The following is a 22,189-nucleotide window of genomic DNA, read 5'->3' as shown; positions in this document are numbered from 1 at the left end:
TGACCGAGTTGTAGGGGGTAAACTAGAGCAGAACTGGGCAGATAGTTGCCAGGTTGCACTGGAGGGGAAGCATTTGTGTGTGGCTGTAGCTGTGCTGGGAGGAGGGCAGTAGAAGGTGTAGCTATCGGGGCTGTAGCTGAGTGTCTCTGGGAGCATGTCTGGGCAGTAGGGGCCCATAGCTGTGTGCCGGGGGAGGGATGGGTGGTGTATCGCTCAGTCTGGGGCTGTCCTGTAGCTGTGAGTAATTGGTGGGTCTGCGCCAGCAACTCTTTGTCTCTAGTTTCAGAGTGGTAGCCGTGCTAGTCTGTATCAGCAAAAACAACAGGGAGTCCTTGTGGCACCTTAGAGACTAACAAAGTTATTTGGACATAAGCGTTCGTGGCCATCTGATGAAGTGGGTTTTAGCCCACGATGGCTTATGACCATGAGTCTCTAAGGTGCCACAAGGACTCCTCTTTGTCTTTGTCTCTAGTCTCTGCTCATGGGGTGGGGAGTGCCCGGGAGGCGGTACCCGCCCGTGTATCACGGGGGAAGGGGGACAGTGCCTGTGCGGTGTGTGTGTCCTCGGAGGGGGGGGGGGGGAAGAGGTGTGCGTTGCCTGGGGGTGGGCAGTGCCTCTACTCTGTGTGTCGGGAGCAAGTGTGTTGTGTGTGTGTCCCGGGGGAGGGGGCAGTGCCATAGGCGCCGACTTATATGGGGCTCTGGGGCTTTAGCCCCAGGAATAAATCCCAAGCAGGGGCTCTGCCCCACCAATGTTTTTTCTCCCCTGCTTGGAGCGCCCCCCCGCCGCCGCCGCCGCCAGGGCTGGAGAGCTTCCCCCCTCCCCTCCCCGCCCGGCCCCAGAGAGCTTAACTGCCTGAACGCAGGCAGCTGCGTCTGCGTGTCTCAGTCTCTTCCTTGCCGCTCAGCTGCCTAGCATAACAGCAACAGCAGTCAGCAGTGAGTGCAAGCTGCTGCTGACTGTTGCTGACTGTACCAACTCCGAGTGGAGGGGGAGGGGGGCCCGCCGTGCTGGTGGCAGCCCTCTCCTCTGCCCCACCCCGGAGGCTGGAGGCTTAAACGCAGGCATGTCTCTCTCCCTTGCCTTGCCTGTTGCCTCTGCTGCTGCCGGCTGCTGTTGCTTGCTGGAGCACCGGCCGGGGGAGGGGAGGGGGCTGTGCCATGCTTGGCAGCCCTCCCCTCCCCCTACCTGCAGGAGATGCAAAGGGCACTTCCGGCCAGGACTCGGAGACTGACCTCACCCACCTGAGCAGGTCCTGGGCTTCCATGAGTGTTTGACCCTATGATTCCCCCCCCAGCCCCCACTCCTGCCCAACGCTGGGGAAGGGGCAGCCCCATGCCATCCCCTCCCACCGTCCCCCCCCCACTGAAGCTACGGTGAGGGGCTGCAGGCTGCAGCAGGGGTCAGGGAGGCAGGAAGCCATATGTGAAGGCAGTGCCCCTCCCCTCCAGCATCCACCCACCACAGGGCAGATGGGGGAGGGGGATTCATAGACCTACCTGAGCAGCTGGGGCTTGGGTGAATTTTATGACACCCTGCTCCCCTGCCCCATAGCCATCACCATGCAGACCCCACTTCTGCCCCATGCTGGGCAAGGGGCAGCCCCATCCACAGTGAAGTTATGGTGAGGGGCAGCAACATGGAAGGCCACCTGTGATGGCAACCCCCACCCCCTAGTACCCATCACAGGGGAGGTGAGTGGGCTTTCTGGACCTGAGGGGCCCTAGGAAGGAACATGTGCAGTGACTGTGGTGCAGAGTGAGTGTGCTGTGGGGGGCAGGGGGGAGAGGAGGGGTCCCTCCCCTGGAGCTTGCTGCTGCCAGTGGTGGTGATGGGGAGTCCTCTCTGGCCCTAGCCCTGGGGCAGCCTGTCTGCACCCCAAGTTCCTCATCCTCAGCCCTGCCTCACCCCAAAGCCTGCACCCCCAGCACCGAGCACGCTCCTGCACTGTGAACCCCTCATCCCCAGCCCCACCCCAGAACCCTCACCTGAGGGGAAAAACATGCAACTTAAATTTGGTGGTCAGTTTGGAGTATCATTGTATTTAGCACAATATTTGATTATTTTACACCCTTCAAAGTATGTAACTGGTCGTATACAGGTGTTTTCTCTGAATACTGTCTGTGTGCCTCAGTTTCCCCAATGCATTTCTTAAGGCTCTAGATGGTGGGATAAGGGGGTGTGATTGTTGTAAAGCCCTAGAGGGCCAGTGTGATGCTGTCTGCACAGAGAATGGCTGACACCCTGTCTCCAGGCAACTGATGGCCTGGGCCACTCTCCTGCAAGGTGCCAACTGAAGGTGTTGGAGAACAAAGAGATCAGGTGGCCTCCTAATGCTTGGAAAAGAGACAAAGGCCAGAGAAGGGAGTGTCAGTGCCTGTGCAGACTTCTGGGAAGCGCATGGTGTGGAAGGGGATGCTGGGATGCTTTGGAACAACTCCATACAAAGCCAGTCAGGACTTTGGGGGAGCCTCCTCTCTGAGCAGACTGTCTCCAGGGCAAGAAGCTTACACCTTCCTGGGTCTGACCTCGGAGCATTCAGCATGCCCTTCCACACTGTGCACTTTCCGCAGCGAGTCTGCCCAGGCAGGTCCTGGGGCAACCAGAGGTCCCTGCACCCCAACTCCGCAGTCAGATGTGACTCTCAGCCAGACAGTAAAACAGAAGGTTTATTAGATGACAGGGATACAGTCTAAAACAGAGCTTGTATGTACAGAAAACAGGACCCCTCAGTCAGGTCCATCTTGGGGGGTGGGGAGCCCAGACCCAAGTTCTGGGCCTCTCCCGATTTCCCCAGCCAGCTCCAAACTGACACTCCCTCATCTGGCCTTTGTGTCTCTTCCGGACAAGGAGGCCACCTGATCTCTTTGTCCCCAACACCGTCAGTTGGCACTTTGCAGGGGAAACTGAGGCACCCACACAGTATTCAGAGAAAACATTAAGAACATTCCCACTTTGTCACAACAGGTGCAACAAAATTTAATACCGTATATTAGGTATTAATAGACAAGTGCTGCTTCTGACTTTCCACTTTTAATTGACCCTTGTAATCTTGTGGTGCTGACGCATTGTAGCTTCATTTTATATCAGTTTACAGGGTGAGAGCACGGGGGGGGGCACCATTTTGGGCCCCACCAAAAATTATACGAACCTGCCGCCTATGGGCAGTGCCTGTACTGTGCGGTGTGTGTGTGTGTCAGGGCAGCGGCTGTGCTGTGCGGGGTGTGTGTGTGTGTCCCGCGGGAGGGGGCAGTGCCTGTGCGGTGTGTGTGTCCTCGGAGGGGGGGGGGGGACGGGGTTTGCGTTGCCTGGGGGTGGGCAGTGCCTCTACTCGGTGTGTCGGGAGCAAGTGTGTTGTGTGTGTGTCCCGGGGGAGGGGGCAGTGCCTGTACTGTGCGGTGTGTGTGTGTGTCAGGGCAGCGGCTGTGCTGTGCGGGGTGTGTGTGTGTGTCCCGCGGGAGGGGGCAGTGCCTGTGCGGTGTGTGTGTCCTCGGAGGGGGAGGGAAGAGGTGTGCGTTGCCTGGGGGTGGGCAGTGCCTCTACTCTGTGTGTCGGGAGCAAGTGCGGTGTGTGTGTGTGTCCCGGGGGCAGTGCTTGTGCTGTGCGGTGTGTGTATCTGTCCCGCGGGAGGGGGCAGCGCCTGGGCGGTGTGCGCGCGGGGGCGGGGGGTGGCCGGTGGGGCTGTGGCCGGCCGGAAGTGACGGGCCGTTGTTCACCTGCTGGGAGCGTCCGTTGGGAGCCGCCGTGTTGTGAGGAGGACGCCGAGGCGCTACCGCCGCTGCCCCGCCATGGAGCTGCCGCCGCTGGCCGCGCTGCTGGGGAGCCTCCTGCTGTGCTGCGCAGGTGAGAGCCGGGCCGGGGCTGCTCTGGGGGTGTCTCCCCCCCCCCCCGCCGCCGCCGCCGCCGCCCATCGTGTGCCCGGGCGGGCAGAGCGCGCCCCTCGCCCCCCCGCCGCGCCGGGCCAGGATGCGGGGCGGGCTCGGCGGGTGCTGTCCCGGCACCTCCCCCCGGGTGTGGTTTGTAGCACGATGCTGCCCCCCCCCCCGCCCGGTGCCCCCAGAGGCGGGCTCGCCGGGTCCGGTGTGCGCGGGGGCCGGAGGGGCCGGATTCTCGCCCGCCGGCTCGGTGCCCCTGCCCGGGCGCCGCGTCCCCAGCCGGCGAAAGAGCCTCGGGATCCGTCAGCCGGGAAGTGGCTTTGTCAGCGGTTGCAGGGTGCGCCCGGCGCGGAGCCCAGACCCACCTCGGCGCTAATCCAGCCTGTTCCTCCTTCAAAAGCCTTCGCCTGGCGCCTTCCAGCGCGTCTCGGTGCTTTGGTCTGTCTGTGGCTTTCAGCTGGGTCCGCGTAACAAAATGTAGCTCCGTAACCCGCAATGTAGGAAATGTGGATTAGATGGGAAGCTCAGGGCAGAGCTAACTTTCTCAGCGAGTAACTTTTACAACGTTATGAATAAATTCCTGGGGTGGAAGTCAAAGCAAAGAGTATAAATTAGTTGGAAATACTTTGATCTGTCCGCAGCGTGTGGAGCAAAAGCAAGATTTAATTAAGCAAAAGGAGCAGGCATGTTGCACTATGCGTTTCTAAAACAGCTCCTTGTTTTGACACCCTTTTGGCTGCTAAAAGGTGGATAAGCATAGTTTAATTCTTTCAATGTATTTACAGTTATTTTTCAAATTGTAGAAATTTTAGGTAATGGCATTAAAATGTGTTCACTATAGTTTGCCTAAAACACTTATTTTCGATCCTGTGATAAAGTTTATCAAAGTGATGTGTTAATTCCACCTAATTTTAGGAAACTGCTAGAGTTATCTGTTGAAACACTTCCTGTTTTCAAAGCTTTCCGATATTTTGTACAATTTTGCATCAATTTCGATGTAATACAAAATAACTATGAAACACCTGGGGAGGTTAAAAGTTAGAAAAAATGCTTTTCAGGGGCGTTAGGATGACTCTCTCTGTTTCCTGTTGAAATGTTAATGCCATTGTTGATGTCACAGCTGTGTTGGGGAATTACTCATGGGATCAAAATTTGTTATAATAGAATCTCCAAATCTAACCTCTTGTGTGACAATGCATGAGTAGTTGGAAACTGTCTTGTCAACTTCAACTGAAAATACATGGCTGGTTTGCTTTTTGCTGTCTGTTTTACTGAATATATTACATTTGTTAATTAAGATTCATTTAAAAATATTTTCCATGTACTTAACATAGGCACTGTGTATAATCTGGATTGATTGATGTTAATTTTGTGCATTTAAAAACTTTTGTTTTCGTTGAGTCTCTTGGACAGTTCTGTCCAAGAGACTCAAGTTTGAGCACAAATTTTATATATAAACACAAAACACTTGGTTCAGGTGAAAACTCTGTATATAGGAAAAAATACTTACAACATTACTTTCTCTTTGCAAATCATTAAACTGTGCCAGTGTATATAATCACTATAATTTGACAATTGTTAGCACATCATGTTGATATTTTATCATAAAATGGAAGTAAATGACACAATGTGCTAGTGTTAATTTGAAACCGAGTAGCGGGAAATACAATTTATAGTTCAGATCCGTCTTTATTTAAAGGTGATTTGAAGAACAGTTGCTTTCAAAATGAATTTGGAAAGGGCAGTAATCAATGTTCAGTACACCGTCTATATTTAGATTTCATAAAGAAGGTAAATTTTAGCTTTTTGTTTTGTATTTGCCTTCTTCTAATTAAGAATATTGTTTTATGCAAAATATTTTATGTTCCTTTAAAGGAAAGGAATATTTAAATGATTATTTTCAGTATTTTGATAGAGATTTTTTTTTTTTCAGATAATCTTTTTCCACTTATGACAATGATTTAGTCTTCAAGTATTCAGTTATCAAGTTGAGGCGATGCTGTAGTTTTGGATACAGTATAGTTTTCAAATTCCGATCATCTTTAAGTGGACTTGCAAATATGTCTTATTACCTCCACCTCAAATTAAAATATAAGTATTACAAAAAATATTAAAGAATGTTAAGGTTGCAATGTCAACCACTCAAAAAGTTAGAAGATGACAGAATTAATGCTGCATATTCCAACTTTAATTTAGCCCATTTGTTGTACGTGTTAGGATATCATGTGGTCATGTAATTAAAGACTATCTTTTCAAAGGTCCCCTGCCTCATCCTGTGCTCGTAATGGGTTCTATTAACTCCATGAGTAGCAGCTATTCAATGTTTGGTTTTATCTTCACCATTTGATTTGTCTTCCCATGTCTAACTTATTTGTACACCCTTGCTCTGCTTTGAATACAGAATTAATTTCCTCATTGGCTTTTCTTACAGAGCTCATCATTATAATATCAATCTGCTTCATAAACATTAATTTATTTTCATAACACTTGAGTGAGGTAATGTGGTATTCTGTTGTCACTTTACAGATGAGGAACTGGTACACAAAGAGATTAAGGTAGAGAGAGCCTGCTAATTTTGGGATCCCAGTTTGAAGCACCAGGGGACTGATTTTTATCAGAGAATTTGACATGTTACATGTCCCGAACAGAGCTGTATTGACTTCCATTGTAGTTGTGAATGGTCATCTCTTCTGCAAATCAGGCCCCCAAATGTGTCAGATTGAACAATTAGGATTTGGAACAAACAATTAGTGGCTACCTGTGAATAAATTGATTTAAGTCAGGTGAGTCAGTTATTTTTTTGTCAAGGCACAGTCAAGGTCCAGACTCTAGAGAAACGTTTTTCATACAGCAATAACAGTAATGATGAAACGTATGTAAAAAGATTTCATGGTCCATTCAAAAGTATCTGGCATTCTGCGTTTAAAGGTAATAGGTAATAATTGGAGATATACCAATCTCCTAGAACTGGAAGGGACCTTGAAAGGTCATCAAGTCCAGCCCCCTGCCTTCACTAGCAGGACCAATTTTTGCCCCAGATCCCTAAGTGGCCTCCTCAAGGATTGAACTCACAACCCTGGGTTTAGCAGGCCAATGCTCAAGCCACTGAACTATCCCTCCCCCCCAAGTTTGGCCCGCAGTCCGCCTATTGACTACCCGGGGGTTAAGTGATTTGTCCAGCATCATACAGAAACCCTGTGGGAGATGGGGGAATAGAAGTCAGTTCTCCAGGGCGGCATTTAACTGATTTTTTCATGAGACTATCTTGTCTTTCTGTAGTCCTCTGCTTTATTCACTCGTTCCAGCTTCTCTGAAACAAATGATGCAGAAGTCCTACAGACAATAGCCTAATTTTCTATGCAACTCTGGTTCATTTCTAGGACACTGCCTATCCGGTGCACTGAATTAAGCAGAGGTCATGAGGAGAAAAAAGTGTGTGCTCATGTAATTAAAGGGTTCTGAATTAAGGCTGCATGAATTAATGCAACTTTAATTCTGGCATTTCCTAACTTTTGAGTACTTGACTTTGGAACCTTAAATTGTCATAAAGTAGCTTTTTTGGGGGGGGGGGGGGAGAAATTTCCTACTTTTTTTTTAAAGCAAACGGGGGGAAAAATATCACAGAAAAGTAGGGCTGGAAAGGATCTTGAGAAGTCTAACCTTTTCTCTTCTCCCCCCACCCCCAATTTACTGGGGAAAATCCCATAGGTTCCCTGATGGTGGTACCATTTCCTAGTCCTTTCCATAAAATGGAGCCAACGGTGAAGACTTGGTTCTCCTTGTTTAACAAGAAGTTGTTTATGATAGAATGTCTGTGAAACTGTTGAGGCTTTTATGAGGTGGTGAAGGGGGAGGATGTTTTAGCACTGCCTGTGGGCTGAGGCAGGACCAAGTCAACCTCCAGCGATGGGGATTCCGCAACCTCTCCTAGAATCCTATTCCAGAGCTTGACTACCTTTTAAAGTTTTTTTCTTTCATCTGACCTAAATCCCACTTGTTGCAGATTAAGCCCATTACTTCTTGTCATAACTTCAGTGGACATGGAGAACAATTGATTGCAGTTCCCTTAATAACAGCCCTTAATATATTTATTAATTTGACATCTTTTCTCAAGACTAAACATGCTCATTTTTTAACCTTTCCTCCTAGATCAGGTTTTCTAAACCTTTTATCATTTTTGTTGCTCTCCTCTGGACTCTTTCCGGTTTGTCCACATCTTTCCTGTGTTTAGGCATGGCTGGATTTGGTTTAAATCAACAAATGTTGGTGAACAGTTTTAGCTGATGCATTGAAATAAAAGAGAAAAATACATCTGTAACAGTCAGCACAAATGCAGCTCTGTTTCCCCCCTCACCCCCCGGCACCTTTTGCCTGCAGGGTTTGGATGATGACACCAAAATTGGTCATTATTAAGGGGTTGGAATCTTTGGAGTTTGGCTCTAAAGCACAGACCTCTGCCACTTAAGCTAAGGCACTAAAGGTTGTAATCTTTTATGTGGACCAGACTGGAAGGAGGTGACCCACACACTTTGCCATGTATTTGCTGATTGGCAGAGGACTGTTGAGACAGTATAATCCTGGCTTCAATTCTGGATTGTGCTTTAATAGACCCTTACATCCTGACCCCTTAATCATTTTCTTCTTTCACAGCTCCTATCTCAGTCTCACTTCACTTTCCCTGCATCTCATCATCCTTTTGCATTCCAGTCAAGTTAGTTCCTTCTCCATGCTGCCTGAGCACCAGCAGCGGAAGATTCAGAGCTCCCTGTTCATAGTTCTGGTGCCTGGCACAGCAGACTCCCAGCCACCAAGAGGAACAATTTCAGGGAGAGTTCTGCTTACTCTTGCAGCCTTGGAATAGATCATGCTTATTTATTCTGTGGGGATGGTACATGTGCAGTCTGGTAGGAACTGTATGAAGATGGATGGTGAACATATGATAATTACAGATAGTCTTTTGAAAATTTAACTGCTAAAGTACTAACCTTTTATTGAGTTTGTGTAAGCCAGGGGTCCCCAAACAGTGCCCGCGGGCGCCATGTGTGCCCACCTACTGTTCGCCGGACAAGCAACCACCGAAATGCTGCCGAGAAGTGGCAACGTCGAGAATCGCTACTGCCGAAATCCCGCTGAATTTCAGCGGCAACTCCTCTGTGGCATTTCAGTGGCCGATTCACGGCTGCTTGTCCGGTGGCCACGGTCCTCGGCGGCTAGTCGTCTGGCGCCCGCCCCACGGAAAAGGTTTGGGACCACTAGTATAAGCTATGGATTGCCCTGTATTTCCATGAGAGTTTCATAGAGATCTCTGAGGCAGATTCCTGTGAAGTGAGGGAGTCAATCAACACCCTGTTCTGCCTCTCAGACTAGGCATGTGGTGGTATGCGCATCATACAGAGACACAAGCCTGCTTTCTGCAACCCTCCTGCCCCCAACAACTCGCTTCAGCGATTCCCGAAATCAAAGCTGCTTACCAGGGGCCTCCTCTCCTGTTTGCACTTTGCCAAGCTCTGACAGCTGTGACTGGCTAGCGTCCTCTGAGGTAGAGAAGAGCTCCTGGCTACATGCATCTCTGACCTCCGAGTCCTCTGCCTCTGGGTCCCCCACATCCTTTTCCAAGTTTTCCTCCTTGTGGCTCGGTCCAGTCTCGACTGGCATGCAAGCCAACAAAGTATCCATAGTGGCCTTCTCAGTGGTGGTTAGCTTGCCACTGAGTATCGCGTCCAGCTATATGTAGAATCGGCAGCTTGTGGGCGCAGCACCGGAGTGGCGGTTTGCCACCCGTAACTTGTGGTAGGCATTCCGCAGCTCCTTCACTTTGACCCTGCACTGCAGTGTGGCCTGGTCATGGCCTCTTTCTGTCATGCATTGTGAAATCTGTCCGTAGGTATCATAATTCCTGCAGCTGGAGTGCAGCTGGGACTGGACAGCCTCTCCCCAAATGCTGATGAGGTCCAGCAGCTCAGCATAGCTCCAAAGGGGGGATCGCCTGGTGCATGGAGCAGGCCTGGCCACCTGGAAAGATGCGCTGAGACCACTCCATGTGTCACTGAGGAAACAGGAAGGGGACTTTCAAAATTCCCAAGCAATTTAAGGGGTGGGGCTCACTTTTGGTCACCTGAGGGCAGGGCACTAAAGTTCAAACTGATGACCAGAGAGGTGAGAACAGGCATTGTGAGACACCCCCCGGAAACCAATCACAGTGCTGTAATTGACCATGGTGTCTACTCTGGCACCACGGCGCTGTACCCCTGGTGCAGAAAGCTGTATGCCTCTCGTTGAGGTGGGGTTTTTTATAGCGTTGCAACTGCACAGTTTCTGTGCACTGCGTAGCTTGGCAGATACACACCTCGGGAGTTACACCACAGAAAGCTGCTTTACTGCACGGAAACTTGCCAGTGTAGACAAGGCCTTAGTGACTACTTCTGTTTCTTCACTTTCCCAAGCAGCTGGTAGGTGGTTCATATCAGATTTGGGTTACTTTCAGGTTTCTGTAAAGCAGCAGTGAAATTGACCAAGCTACTAAATTTCACTTGCTGCTGTTTTCTGGATTCAAAGACAAGTGTTGCATTGCTTCACATATGGAAGCATATCTTTGCAATCGTAAGAGCTAGAAATGTTAAAATGAAAGCCTACATTCTTCAGAAATTGGTGGTTAGCTCCTTCTCCATGCAACATACCTGGGAAAGCTTCCTACCTGCTACTGGTGAATGGGCAAATACTTTGTTTCAGTCACTGCGTTATCTCTGGTTTATTCACTGGTAAAAGGTTTTGTCTTTTCCAACCCTTGCTTTTAGCTGATTTTCAGGATTGTTTGCTGAGGGTATGTCTACACTATGAAATTAGTAAAAATCGACTTCTATAAATTCAACCTAAACGATTTTATACAGTCGATTGTGTGAGTCCTCACTAAGCGCATTAAGTTGGCGGAGTGCATCTGCAGCACCGTCACTAGCGTCGACTTTCAGAGCGTTGCACTGTGGGTAGCTATCCTACAGTTCCCGCAGTCTCTGCTGCCCATTGGAATTCTGAGTTGAGCTCTCAGTGCCTGATGGGTGGTTTTGGGTACATGTCGTCAGTCGCCCCTCCCTCTATGAAAGCAAAGGCAGACAATCGTTTTGCACCTTTTTTCTGTGCAGACGCCATACTGCTTTCAGCAGACGGTGCAGTAGGACTGCTTACCGTCGTCATCCGACCACTGCTTCCGCTGCAACTCTGCTCTCCACGTGCCATGGATTGACCTTGCAGGTCCTCTCGTCATTTGGTATAAAAATCTATTCTCATGGCATCCTGTCGTCACCCACCACTTCTGCTGCAACTCTGCTCTCCTGCTCGTGTCTCGATACCTAATTTCTCCGTGTTGTCATCATGGGCTCCCGGGAACATGTATTCTTTGGGAAATGTGCACAGTGCTAACTGTTGTCATCCACCGCTTCCGCTGCAACTCTGCTCTCCTGGTGCCATGAATCCACCTCGCAGGTCCTCTCATCATTCGGTATAAAAATCTATTCTCGTGGCATCCGTTGTCATCCACCGCTTCCACTGCAACTCTGCTCTCCTGCAGACACAATACCACGGCAAGAATGGAGCCTGTCAGATCACTGCTGCTGTTGTGAGCATTGTAAACACCTCATGCATTATCCTGCAGTATGTGCAGAACCAGAACCTGCAAGAAAAGGCGAAGACGGCGCGATCACGATAGTGATGAGGACATGGACACAGACTTCTCTCAAAGCACAGGCCCTGGCAATTTGGACATCATGGTGGTAATGGGGCAGGTTCATGCCGTGGAACGCCGATTCTGGGCCCAGGAAACAAGCACAGACTGGTGGGACCACATAGTGTTGCAGGTCTGGGATGATTCCCAGGGGCTGGGAAACTTTCGCATGTGTAAGGGCACTTTCATGGAACTTTGTGACTTGCTTTCCCCTGCCCTGAAGCACAAGAATACCAAGATGAGAGCAGCCCTCACAGTTGAGAAGTGAGTGGTGATAGCCCTCTGGAAGCTTGCAGCGCCAGACAGCTGCTGGTCAGTTGGGAATCAATTTGGAGTGGGTAAATCTACTGTAGAGGCTGCTGTGATCCAAGTAGCCAACGCCATCACTGAGCTGCTGCTATCAAGGGTAGTGACTCTGGGAAATGTGCAGGTCATAGTGGATGGCTTTGCTGCAATGGGATTCCCTAACTGTGGTGGGGCGATAGATGGAACGCATATCCCTAGCTTGGGAACGGACCACCTTGGCAGCCAGTACATTAACCGCAAGGAGCCCTCACCAAAGGCTCTTACATAAATTAAGCTGTCATGGGATAAAAGGGAAGGTCCTTTCATGGATTGAGAACTGGTTAAAGGACAGGGAACAAAGGGTAGGAATTAATGGTAAATTCTCAGAATGGAGAGGGGTAACTAGTGGTGTTCCCCAAGGGTCAGTCCTAGGACCAATCCTATTCAATTTATTCATAAATGATCTGGAGAAAGGGGTAAACAGTGAGGTAGCAAAGTTTGCAGATGATACTAAACTACTCAAGATAGTTAAGACCAAAGCAGATTGTGAAGAACTTCAAAAAGATCTCAAAAAACTAAGTGATTGGGCAACAAAATGGCAAATGAAATTTAATGTGGATAAATGTAAAGTAATGCACATTGGAAAAAATAACCCCAACTATACATACAACATGATGGGGGCTAATTTAGCTACAACGAGTCAGGAAAAAGTCCTTGGAGTCATCGTGGATAGTTCTCTGAAGATGTCCACGCAGTGTGCAGAGGCGGTCAAAAAAGCAAATAGGCTGTTAGGAATCATTAAAAAGGGGATAGAGAATAAGACTGAGAATATATTATTGCCCTTATATAAATCCATGGTACGCCCACATCTCGAATACTGTGTACAGTTGTGGTCTCCTCACCTCAAAAAAGATATTCTAGCACTAGAAAAGGTTCAGAAAAGAGCAACTAAAATGATTAGGGGTTTAGAGAGGGTCCCATATGAGGAAAGATTAAAGAGGCTAGGACTCTTCAGTTTGGAAAAGAGAAGACTAAGGGGGGACATGATAGAGGTATATAAAATCATGAGTGATGTTGAGAAAGTGGATAAGGAAAAGTTATTTACTTATTCCCATAATACAAGAACTAGGGGTCACCAAATGAAATTAATAGGCAGCGGGTTTAAAACAAATAAAAGGAAGTTCTTCTTCACGCAGCGCACAGTCAACTTGTGGAACTCCTTACCTGAGGAGGTTGTGAAGGCTAGGACTACAACAATGTTTAAAAGGGGACTGGATAAATTCATGGTGGCTAAGTCCATAAATGGCTATTAGCCAGGATGGGTAAGGATGGTGTCCCTAGCCTCTGTTCGTCAGAGGATGGAGATGGATGGCAGGAGAGAGATCACTTGATCGTTGCCTGTTAGGTTCACTCCCTCAGGGGCACCTGGCATTGGCCACTGTCAGTAGACAGATACTGGGCTAGATGGACCTTTGGTCTGACCCGGTACGGCCTTTCTTATGTTCTTATGTTCTTAAGTGTAGGGAAGAGTGTAGCAGATTCTAAAAATTTTACCACTGTCAACTAAATGTGCTTGGTGATCAAAAATGCTGGAAGTAGCAAGAGCCTTGCCTACTTTATAGCTCCTACTCAGGCTTTCACTGATCCAACTGAATCAATGGTTGCACTAATGGGAGATTTCTTAAAATTAGAGACCTAATTGTGTTAGAAGTGCTGAACCCTTAATTCTAGTCTTGGTGGTTTAAAAGCTTTTTGGTTTGTAAAAGAAAAATCTTCAGACATTTCAGTTAATTTTCTGCTTTCTCCCTTTACCTGTGTTGTCTTACTAGTCATATTGCATCAGGAGAACATCTTCACTTTCAGTTACTAGGAAGTGGGCCATTAATTCACTATATCAGTTGAATTCACTTTAGCATGAAGTCTGTATTAGAGCAATAACTCTGCTGTAGTTAAGGTTAAGAACATCTTTCTGTTTAGAACCCAATTCCTCTAAGTGCTCTAAAATCTACACCAATTATTTGGATTGCCTCATGGGAGTGTGAGGTTCAGTAAGGTGCTGTGCTTTTGTGACCCCTACATGACTGATCTCTAGATTCTCTTTGCCCCTCTTATATTATCCAAAGTTTATTGTCTGTTCTGCTTGTCTAGTTTAATGGCTTTATTTACTTTAGTCCTCCGTGTAAATGTGTAAATACACATTCATTTGTCTCGGGCAGGCTGGGTTCTTGCTCTGCCTCCCAAACACATTTTAAGAACATATTTCAAGCACACATCTATAACTTTTTGTATACAGTCTGTACATACATAACACACTGATTTTCAGGACCAGCATATCAACAGTTTACATATGATACCTTACATGACACCATTATGATGTATGTTGGGGCACTGTGTGTGTCAGGCCTGATGAGATATGGGGGCCCTTTGCCAGCTGGCATTGAGGGATGTCAGGGACTCTAACCCCGACAGCGAAATTCGTTGTCTGATCACAGAGAACCAGGCAACACCAGCAAGGTCCGATCAAAAGCCCTTTATTGACAAGTGCACGCATCAACAAAGGGCCGCTCGTCTCCAGTGAGAACCAGCAAAACACTTTACAGCTTAGTATTAGCCTATATAGTCAGTTTTATTACATCATACATCACTCACTTGAGCAAAACCCACCCCCCTTTGTTTAACAACTTAAAACTAGACACTTTTATACACACATGCCTAGACTTTATGTCTACAACTTTAGATTATTAATTATATCTTAACAACACCCAAAAGTTAGAAATACAGGGGAGTTTTAAACAAACCTATAATTCAACCAGAGAGTTAGAATCTGAACCGTGGGATGCTAGAGTTTCTTATCAGTTCTTCAAACACTGTCCTTAGCACAGCTAATGGTATGCCAGGAATGCAATCCCTGGCTTATCTCAGGCTTATCTCACGTTTTCCAAGGCTCTGTAAAACAATGCTGCTTCTCAGTACTTTTCCACTCTGGGATTACCCAGAAACCTCTTTTAGCCTGACTTTAGTCAGGTTGGCATAACTGTTTTGCCTGCTATATTTTCATTCAGGCCTAACAGGGACTCACAGACACCCCCCCCCCCCCCCGCAGTAGTAATATCTAAAAAGTTAATCGTTGTGGAAGGATTCTTGTATGTTGAACAAAGTGCACAATGGCTTTTTTCTCAAGTGCTATTCAAGCTGTAATTGAAATAATTCTTAAAAGATCTTTTGAAGCTTGTATTGCTATGTAGAATAATTGTAGTTTTAACAAGTCCTTTACTGCTATGTGATCTCTGATGGATGGGTTTGTGCTTATTTTCTCTTGGCTGTATTTATTGGCTGAGACTGGAGAAGATGTAGTAACAAGCAGCCAGAAACTGGATGGGGCTATAGAAATTCAGTCTGCATCTCTGTTATATAATAAACTCCGAGTAGTTTTAAAATGCACTTTAAAAAAATAGCATGGGAACTTTGATTCCTACATACCTCTTCTTCATGCTTTCCATGGATGGTAATTCTGGGCTCTGTTGGTTAGAGTTGGATTTAGCTGGAAGGCAGACCTGGGGATGTCTTATTATTCTCTCTCACTGAGGTGATGGTAGGAGAAAGGGGGAGGGGTCAAGGGAGAAGGACAGCTTTAGTAGACTGATACATAGGGTATGTCTACACTATGGGATTACTCCGATTTTACAGAAATCAGTTTTTGGAAACTAATTGTATAAAGTCGAGTACATGCGGCCACAGTAACCACATTAATTCGGTGGTGTGCATCCATAGTACCGAGGCTAGCGTTGACTTCCGGAGCGTTGCACTGTGGGTAGCTATCCCGTAGTTCCAGCAGTCTCCCCTGCCTATTGGAATTCTGGGTTGAGATCCCAATGCCTGATGGGGCAAAAAACATTGTTGCGGGTGGTTCTGGGTACATGTCGTCAGGCCCCCTTCCCCTCCCTCCCTCTCTCTGTGAAAGCAACGGCAGACAACTGTTTTGCATCTTTTTTCCTGGGTTACCTGTGCGGATGCCATACCATGGCAAGCATGGAGCCCGCTCAGCTCAACGCAGCAGCCATAAACATTGTAAACACCTCGCGCATTATCGTGCACTTTATGCTGAACCAGAACCTGCAAAACCAGGCGAGGAGGAGGCGGCAGCGCGGTGACAACAGTGATGAGGACATGGACACAGAAGTCTCTCAAACCACGGGCCCCGGCGCGTTGGAGATCATGCTGGTAATGGGGCAGGTTCTAGCCATTGAACGCCGATTTTGTGCCCAGGAAACAAGCACAGACTGGTGGGACCGCATAGTGTTGCAGGTGTGGAACGATTCTCAGTGACTGCGAAACTTTCACATGCATAAGAGCACTTTCATGGAACTTTGTGACTTGCTTTCCACTGCCCTGAAACGCCAGAATACCACGATGAGAGCAGCCCTCACAGTTGAGAAGCGAGTGGCGATAGCCCTGTGGAAGCTTGCAATGCCAGACAGCTACCGGTCAGTTGGGAATAAATTTGGAGTGGGCAAATCTACTGTGGGCGCTGCTGTGATGCAAATAGCCAAAGCAATCATTGAGCTGCTGCTACCAAAGGTTGTGACTCTGGGACATGTGCAGGCCATATCGGATGGCTTTGCTGCAATGGGATTCCCTAACTGTGGTGGGGCAATAGATAGAACCTATATCCGTATCTTGGCATCGGAGCACCAAGGCAGCCAGTACATAAACCTCAAGGGGTACTTTTCAATGCTGCTGCCAGCACTGGTGGATCACAAGGGACGTTTCACCAACATCAACATGGGATGTCAGGGAAAGGTTCATGACGCTTGCGTCTTCAGGAACACTAATCTGTTTAAACGGCTGCAGCAAGGCATTTACTTCCCAGACCAGAAAATAACCGTTGGGGATGTTGAAATGCCTATAGTTATCCTTGGGGACCCAGCCTACCCCTTAATGCCATGGCTCATGAAGCCATACACAGGCAGCCTGGACAGTAGTCAGGAGCTGTTCAACTATAGGTTGAGCAAGTGCAGAATGGTGGTAGAATGTGCATTTGGACGTTTAAAAGCTCGCTGGCACACTTTACTGACTTGCTCAGACCTCAGCCAAACCAATATTCCCATTGTTATTGCTGCTTGCTGTGTGCTCCACAATCTCCGTGAGAGTAAGGGGGAGATATTTATGACGCGGTGGGAGATTGAGGCAAATTGCCTGGCCACTGATTACACGCAGCCAGACACCAGGGCAGTTAGAAGAGCACACCAGGAAGTGCTGCGCATCAGAGAAGCTTTGAAAACCAGTTTAATGACTGACCAGGCTATGATGTGAGAGTTCGGTTTGTTTCTCCTTGATGAATACCTGCCCTCTTGATTGACTCATCCCTGTAAGCCACCCACCCTCCCCCCTTCGATCACAGCTTGCTTTCAAAGGAAATAAAGTCACTATCGTTTAAAATCCATGTATTCTTTATTAATTGATTATAAAAATAGGGAGAGAACTGACAAGGTAGCCCAGGTGGGGTGTGGGAAGAGGGAAGGAAGCAAAAGGCCACTTCAAAACTTGTTGCATGACAGCCTTCTGCTTGGGCTGTCCACTGGAGTAGAGTGGCAGGGTGCACAGAGCCCTTTTCCCCCACCCTGTTCTTGGGCATCTGGGTGAGGAGGCTATGGACCATGGGGAAGGCGGTTATACAGGGGCTGCAGCGGCACTCTGTGATCCTGCTTCCGTTCCTGAAGCTCCACCAGATGCCGGGGCATGTCTGTTTGATCCCACAGTAGCTGCAGTGTTGCATCCTGCCTCCTCTGATCTTCTTGCCGCCACCTCTCATCTCGAGCGTCCCTCCTGGCCTCACATTCATCCCTCCTGGCCTCACGTTTGTTGGACACTTTCCTGTACTGTGATACTGTGTCCTTCCACTCAATCAAATAAGCTCTTTCACTGCGGGTCGATTGCATGATTTCAGAGAAAATTTCATCTTGCGTGCGTTTTTTTCCGCCACCTTATCTGAGATAGCCTTCGGAATGGAGGAGGGAGGCTTGAAAAACTTGCAGCTGCGGGAGGGAAAAAAGGGGGAGAAGTATTTTTAAAAAGATACATTTTACAGAACAATGTGTGTACTCTTTCATGGTGAACAACACTATTCATATTACATAGCACATGATTTCAGTACAAGGTCGCATTTTGCATCTTAATATTGTACAGTATTTAGTTTTACTACTTCAGATAAGAAATTACCATTTTAAAGCACTTAACCTACTAGTCTATCACAAATGTTGACTTTCAGCAAGATGTTCACACCCAACAATAGATTCAAAACATCAAATACCTTTCTAGTTCATCTCACAGTTTACACAGTGAAACGTTCCTTTTGGAACATTTCCTGATTGCTAAACAAATACTGTGTGATTCTGCTATAAAAAACATGACAGATGAACACATGTTGTAGATTTAAGATTGTAATATATTATGGAAAGATAGCTTCCGGTCGCTTATGTAAATCTTCTTTGATGACAATCTTGTTTGGTCATTGTATAGTTTCTTTCTTCTTTTGAAGCATTGGATTGAGCAGAATCTGTCACTTGGAAACATATTCTTCTTTGAGCATACCATGCAAATGAGGATTATGCTGATTTTTCCAGGAGGAGATCAGGCAGAAAAGGCTGACACAAAAATTAAATCTGAAAACTCAGTAGGATTTTTGGAAAAGATTAACCCACCCATTCTTTAAAGCAAAATGATCCTTATGTTTCAAGAACAAGTAATTTAACGTCAACATTTCACAACTGTCCTGTCAGACTTAACTGACCTTAGCAGTATGCTATATGTCCTTATCTATACCAGAGAGGTAGCATTAGGATTGTGGTATGCATTTACTGTTGTGAAAAGTCACTGTTAACTAAAACCCTTTATGATATGTATGCTTTTTATAGGACTTACGTTGCATAAAACTAGGGTGTGTTTGTGTAGGAGATGGAAAATGAGGAAGGGTGTAGCTTTTCCTGATTCAAGTGACTATTTATAGGACTCCCAGGTTGAACTGATTAACATTATATCCAGTTTACTTCATTGTTCAATAACAGAGTATGGTACAGGGTTTGTTGGGTAAGCGCTGCTAAAAATGTCCGACTAGACAATTTCAGTTCTGTACACTTAACCATGTATTATGGCCAAGATTTTTCCAAAGTGAGTGCCTGACGTTAGGCATCTGTATAAGCAGGCTGACTTTCAAAGATGCTGAGCTCCAAGCAGTTCCTGTTTCAGTGAAGGGAGCTATTGGGTGCTCAGCACTTTGGATAATTGGGCAACTTATTTGGTATCCACTTTTGAAAATCTTGGCCTATGTCTAATGGAAAGTTTATCATAAAAGTTGAATGTTTATCCATAGATTTGAATTATTGTTTGTTGAATTAGTAGAGGTTTAACACTTGTTATACCACCACTTTTTTTTTTTCCCTAGGTCTAACAAAAGGCCTAAACATAACGTCAACTAACCAGCCTATGGTTGAAAAAGCGCAAGGAGAGAAAGTTACATTGCCATGTACATTCACTGTCGCACAAGAAGATCAAGGCCCACTAGATATTGAATGGGTCTTAATACCAACAGATAATCAAAAGAAGGAACAAACAGTGAGTATAGAGACAGCTTTTTAGAGACCTTTTAATTCCTAGCTGTTGTAAGAGCTCTGAATGTTTAAGCTTTCTGCCCATAAAGAACCTCTTGCTCTCTGAATTTTGTCTCTTTCAAGTCAGGGAACTTGTGGTCTTGCATGTCTGTGAAGCACCATGCACAGGAATAGTAAACAATGAATGCCAGTTATATAAACATCATTAAGATCTAGAAGGACAAGTGATTGCTCACTATAAGTTAGTGAGTGGTAAAGAGGAGAAAACTCCAGGATAATTTTATTTTAATTTTTTTTTCAGTTCATAGAATCATAGATTATTGTTACTGATAAAGACAATGCTGTGTTGAACCAAACAAGTCTGCTTTTACTAAGAAAATATTTTTAAAAAATTCTTAGATCTTAAAATATTAGTCCCTTTCTCATTCCATTCTTTAGAAGCAATACCAGTAAATTTAGATGAACCCCTTCATGCAGAGGTTTACAGTATAATCAGTGGGCGGGGCATTCACTCAGGCCAGGGCTTTATAAAGCCGCGCACAAGCGACTAGGGAGCTTCGCGAACAGGGGCTGCTAACGGGAGTTTCGCAAGGGAGTTCTCCAGGTGAAGGAGGAGCTAATACAGCATCTGTGGGGTAAGTGACTGTCTGTAGTGTGTGTTTGTTTGTGTTTGGGGGTTACTTGCTGTGTGCTGAGCTTGTGTTTGTCAGTCTGTTTGTTTGGTTGTTTGAGGGACCGTGTGCTCTGGCTGGCAGTTGGAGGCAGGTTTGAAAGCTCGAAGCCTCTGGTAATTGGCTGAGCCTTAATCAGTGGGCGGGGCATTCACTCAGGCCAGGGCTTTATAAAGCCGCGCACAAGCGACCAGGGGCTGCTAACAGGGAGTTTCGCAAGGGAGTTTAGAAGGGGAGTGGGAAGGGAGTGGGAGTCCCTCGCCAGCCCTAACCCCGTCCCCGTGGGCCCCCCCTAAAACCTATAAACCGAACCACAGTCCAAAACTACTTTCCGTAAACCACCCTTTCACTAACTAGGAGAAAATGCAGGCAGAAGCCCAGCAGCAGAGTGGGGGCTATCCAGTTTATTGCGCTGACTGTCGCATGTATGATTACCTGCCCTGTGGGCGGGTGGCGTATGTGTGCAGTCGGTGCAAGGAGCTCCTGGCCCTCAGAGACCATGTACGGGCTTTGGAGGCCAGGGTGGCGGAACTGGAGGAGCTGAGAGAGGCAGAGAGGTATGTTGATGAGGCTTTCCGGGACACTGTAGAATTGTCCCACCTCCGCTTAGACAGCTCCTGTGCTGTTGAGGAGGAAGAAGGGCCCAGGGAAGTAGAGCAGTCGATGGGAGCAGAGGGAAACCTTCCCGTAGTTGGGACCCTCCTTCCAGATGGTGCTGGGGTTGCCTCTCGCACTGAGGTTGCCTCTCCGGGGGAGGGAACTCCAGTTTCTAGGAAAAGGCAGGTGTTAGTAATGGGAGATTCGATTATTAGAAATGTAGATAGCTGGGTCTGTGATGACCGGGAGAACCGTATGGTGACTTGCCTGCCTGGTGCGAAGGTTGCGGATCTCTCGAGGCATCTAGATAGACTTATGTGTAGTGCTGGGGAGGAGCCGGTGGTCGTGGTACATGTAGGTACCAATGACATAGAGAAGGGTAGGAGAGATGTCCTGGAAGCCAAATTTAGGCTGCTAGGGAAGAGACTGAAATCCAGGACCTCTATGGTGGCATTTTCAGAAATGCTCCCAGTTCCACGCGCAGGGCCAGGTAGGCAGGCAGAGCTTCAGAGTCTCAATGCGTGGATGAGACGATGGTGTAGAGAGGAGGGGTTCACGTTCATTAGGAACTGGGGGAACTTCTGGGATGGGAGGAGCCTATACAGGAGAGATGGGCTCCACCTAAACCAAAGTGGAACCAGACTGCTGGCACTAAACATTAAAAAGGTTGTAGAGCAGTTTTTAAACTAGGAGATGGGGGAAAGCCGACTGCTGCAGAGGAGCGTGTGGATAGGACACAGACTTCTCTTAGGGGAGAGTCTGATGATAGAGAATCTCCAGGTTATAGTCGGAAGCAGAGGAATGAGAAGTATAATGTAAGAGCCGGATCAGATGATAAACAGTCACATAAAAAAGAATCTGGCACATCAGAAAAAGGCAGGCTAATAAACAGGGACAAGTTTTTAAAGTGCTTGTACACAAATGCCGGAAGTCTAAATAATAAGATGGGTGAACTAGAGTGCCTGGTGATCAAGGAGGATATAGATATAATAGGCATCACAGAAACCTGGTGGACTGAGAGCAATCAATGGGACACAATCATTCCGGGGTACAAAATATATCGGAAGGACAGGACAGGCCGTGCAGGGGGAGGAGTGGCACTATATGTTAAAGAAAGTGTAGATTCAAATGAAGTAAAAATCTTAAGCGAATCCACAGGTTCCATAGAGTCTCTATGGATAGAAATTTCATGCTCTAGTAAAAATATAACAGTAGGGATCTATTATCGACCTCCTGACCAGGACAGTAATAGTGATGATGAAATGCTAAGGGAAATTAGAGAGGCTATCAAAATTAAGAGCCCAATAATAGTGGGGGATTTCAATTATCCCCATATTGACTGGGAACATTTCACTTCAGGACGAAATGCAGAGATAAAATTTCTCGATTCTTTAAATGACTGCTTCATGGAGCAGCTGGTACGGGAACCCACAAGGGGA

General features: G+C 47.1%; 1 protein-coding gene across 1 annotated transcript in view; it reads left to right on the top strand.

The window, feature by feature from the left end:
* Positions 1-3,681: 3,681 nt before the first annotated feature.
* The window catches only part of LOC123361495 (coxsackievirus and adenovirus receptor homolog), a 29,790-nt gene continuing 11,282 nt past the window's right edge, over positions 3,682-22,189 (top strand). Inside the window, exons 1-2 of the mRNA XM_045001449.1 lie at positions 3,682-3,844; positions 19,317-19,486. Coding sequence (XP_044857384.1) covers positions 3,790-3,844; positions 19,317-19,486 — 225 coding nt within the window. The 5' untranslated portion in view covers positions 3,682-3,789. The remainder of the gene's footprint in view (positions 3,845-19,316; positions 19,487-22,189) is intronic.

The sequence above is a fragment of the Mauremys mutica genome, unplaced genomic scaffold (genome assembly GCF_020497125.1).
Source record: "Mauremys mutica isolate MM-2020 ecotype Southern unplaced genomic scaffold, ASM2049712v1 Super-Scaffold_2380, whole genome shotgun sequence".
Lineage (NCBI taxonomy): Eukaryota > Metazoa > Chordata > Testudines > Geoemydidae > Mauremys > Mauremys mutica.
Note: the sequence above shows the minus strand (reverse complement) of the source record. Positions and strands in the feature narration are given on the sequence as shown.